General features: G+C 34.6%; 1 protein-coding gene across 1 annotated transcript; it reads right to left on the bottom strand.

The window, feature by feature from the left end:
* Positions 1 to 2,129: 2,129 nt before the first annotated feature.
* Positions 2,130 to 3,017, bottom strand: LOC121230477 (putative receptor-like protein 8). Its single transcript, XM_041115370.1, has one exon. It carries the CDS (start codon positions 3,015 to 3,017, stop codon positions 2,130 to 2,132), a length of 888 nt encoding a protein of 295 aa, XP_040971304.1.
* Positions 3,018 to 3,436: the final 419 nt, after the last annotated feature.

Below are 3,436 nucleotides of genomic sequence, written 5' to 3'. Positions count from 1 at the left end.
CAATTTGGTATCGATATCAAATCATGGTATCGGTATCTATAGTAAAGTATCACTATTTTGATTCTTTATATCGACACCTTTTGTATTTAACTTGATTTTTGTCTCTTCGAAGCTAAAAAGGGTATTGGTACTTGCATTCATATTTTGAAATTGTAATTTAGTCCTTATTCATGTTTGAAATTGTCTCTTTTACAATTGTGAACTTGAATAAATTATGTTTTAGCTTGTATTTGTAATTGAGTAATGATTTGATAATTTGTAAATGAATTATTCAATATAAACTATTTGTAACTGTTTCGATAATTGAAGTAGCATCCCATAACTTGGGTCCGACGACCAGGCCAGGTGAAAGGTATTACATCTCTTCATTGTTTACTTGTCTAGGCTTAGTGTGTCAAGCCTCTCTCGAGTGAGGACTTAGGCTTGTTCACAAAAGAATCAAGTCTAAGGCCACGCAAGACCGGAGTTAAAGTCCCGACACATGATAAGTGGTATTAGAGTTTGCATTTCTAGCATCGTGGTAGTGAGCGATAGCTAACGAGATAGAAAAGATGAGTGAAAAAGAGGATGACATGGCTAAGAGCTGAGGTGCCATGCAGGGCAAGAAGGTTTCGTAAAAGTCTTTGTGAAAATTGTAGAAACCTAGATGGTCAAGATTGAGTTCGCTATGAGTGATGTCCTTACTAGGGTGGAGGACACCGAGGATTCCCTTGAAGAGATTAAGTTTAAGATGAGAGAGTCCTAAGATAAGCTGAATGAGCAACTTAGTAGGGAGTTGCATAGGGCTATGAGAGAGGCCTTTGGTGAGCTTGCCAGGAAGAATGAGGCCCTTGAGGCGTTGGTGGAGGTAATTTATGATGAGATCAAGAAGCTCAAGAGTGAGCTTTCAAGTGTCAAGGCAGCCAAGAGTGGTCGTGTGCCAATGTTTTTGAGCTACTGAGTGGATGTGCTGAGGCCAAAGGATTTCAAAAGCACGAGGGATGCCAAAGATGTGGATATTTCCCTTTGAAGTGTCGAGCAATATTTCTGTACAACTAGGATCGAGGAGGATGCCCTCAAATTAAGCACCGCTTCAATGTACTTAACTGACGAGGAGGTAATTACCTTAATTGGCATTCAATATACTTAATAATAAAAATAAAATAAAACAAAAAATATATCAATATGAATAATGATAAAAATGAAAATAAATACAACATGATTATTTACTTTTAGAAACTTTAATAATAAATTATTGTTTAATCAAAATACAAGAAATAGGTAAGGTTTTGAATAAGTTTAAATTAATTTTAAAAAAATAATTTTATAAATAAATTTAAAATTTAGATAATTATAAACTTTTAATTTTTAAATAATAATAGAAAACTATTTTTAAAAGGTGTGTTGTAAGAATATTCAGATAGATTGTTTTAAAAAAGCATTAAATATATGTCTATAATTTAAAAAGTTCATCTATTAACAAAATTACATTTGCTGTCATAAAATAAAACATTAATTGTGGCATCCTACACTCGACCTGATCATTTGGTACGAATGTGAGACATTTCATTTATTGTCAGAGCAACTCAGACAAACATATATTTTTAATGCGAATATTTTCTTATATTTTGCTTTGCATGTAAAAATCATTGAGAACATATACAAATCATATTAATATATAATGAAATTTTCTTTAAATCATTCTATTTGAAAAATTAAAATTATAAATACCCTAAAAGCACTAGCAATGAAATCATCTAGGAAGAACATAGTCAAGTACAAAATTATAACAAGATGTGGTACTTGTTTCCACATGATAGAACCAAATCCGTCTCCAATAAGGATTTATGTACAACACAACAACAACAGTCATTAGAAGTATCATGTAAGACACGATGAAACTTATATGAAACACCCCCATGTCGATTAAATCATCGTCTTCATCGTTGTTAGTTGAAGAATTTGGCATTGACAATGATGGTCCATTATCTGCACATTTTGGCAATGGTTCACCGCAAAGAAAAGGATTTTCCTTGTAGCTGCTTTCATCAAAAGTTCCAAATTGTGCAATCCTTGGAGGCGTCTTTCCAGATAAGTTGTTGAATGAAACAATGAAATGGGCTAGAAAATTTAGCCCTACAAGTTGATAATTAAGGGATATTCCCACTCAAGTTGTTATAAGAAAGATCTAAACTTTCAATTTGCTTGAGGTTAACAAATGTTGGTGGGATCGGTCCTCTCAGACTATTGTGAGATAAGTTCAAAACAAGTAACTTGTTGAAGTTTCCAAATTCGTAAGGAATGTTAGCAACCAATTTGTTGCAAGAAAGGTTAATCCCAGATATGTATGGTATGATTCTTCCCTTGTAAGAGTTGAACACATTCTTTATTGGAAACTCTATTGGTTCATTGAATGAGAATATGGAGAAACTACGAGCCATAAGACGACCAACATAATCTTCTGATACATCCTGGAGGGTGGTAATTTTTAGGCATGGGGGAATACGACCAGAAAGATTATTGTGGGAAAGATTAATCAAACTTAAGTGACTCAATTTGCATAGCTCCATTGGGGTCTCCCCTTTGAAGTTGTTCTTAGTTAAGAGAAGATAACTCAAGTTCGAAAGTCCAATCCAACTTGGGATGCTACCACTTAAGAAGTTATCACTGATATCCAATGTCACCAAAGTGGAACTGTTACGAAGTGCATCGGGAAAGGTTCCTCGTAACCTGTTTTTGGACAAATGAACTTGTCTTATCCGAGAAGGGTTGAAACACGATGGTATACTCTCTGAGATAATATTGACTGAAAGGTCTAGAAGTTTAAGACCAAGTTGACAGAACTCGACTGGGATTGTTCCCTCAAGATGATTATTGGACACGATAATTCTCTTCAAAATAGACATATTTCCCATCCACCTTGGGATCCTAGCAGAAAGTTGATTGTTGCTCACATCCAATGTTAACAAAAAAGGGCTCGTAGACAAGAAATCTGGGATCCCTCCTGAGAAGTTATTTCCATCCAATAGCAATTCCATTAAGTTTGGCAAGTAGGAATTTTCAGATAAAATTTTTCCCTCTAAGTTGTTTTTGGATAAGTCCAAATATCTCAGTGAACTATTATCACCAAAAGTTGAAGGAATGCTACTAATGAAATGATTTTTGACATGTTTATAAACCTCAATGCTGGTAGTTGTGCTCCAATTTCAATTGGAATGTTGCCATTGAAGAAATTGCAGGAGATTTCTAAATGTGACAAACGCGTTTGTGAAGCAAATGGTAGCTGAAGCGGTCCCGATAGAGAGCTATTGGTGAGAACTAGCTTCTCCAGTAGTGAATTGTTTTCCAACAGCCAATGTGGGAACTGATTTCCTTTGAAATAGATATTAGAGAGATCAAGATATTGCAAGTCATGTTGATGATAAAAAAACCTTGGAAATGATCCAACATCTCCACT

This window comes from Gossypium hirsutum, chromosome A06, assembly GCF_007990345.1.
Source record: "Gossypium hirsutum isolate 1008001.06 chromosome A06, Gossypium_hirsutum_v2.1, whole genome shotgun sequence".
Lineage (NCBI taxonomy): Eukaryota > Viridiplantae > Streptophyta > Magnoliopsida > Malvales > Malvaceae > Gossypium > Gossypium hirsutum.
This window is presented reverse-complemented; position numbering and strand designations above follow the sequence as displayed.

Coding starts and splice junctions, on each gene's coding strand:
- LOC121230477 (XM_041115370.1), bottom strand. CDS start 3,017: ATGGAATTGCTATTGGATGGAAATAACTTCTCAGGAGGGATCCCAGAT.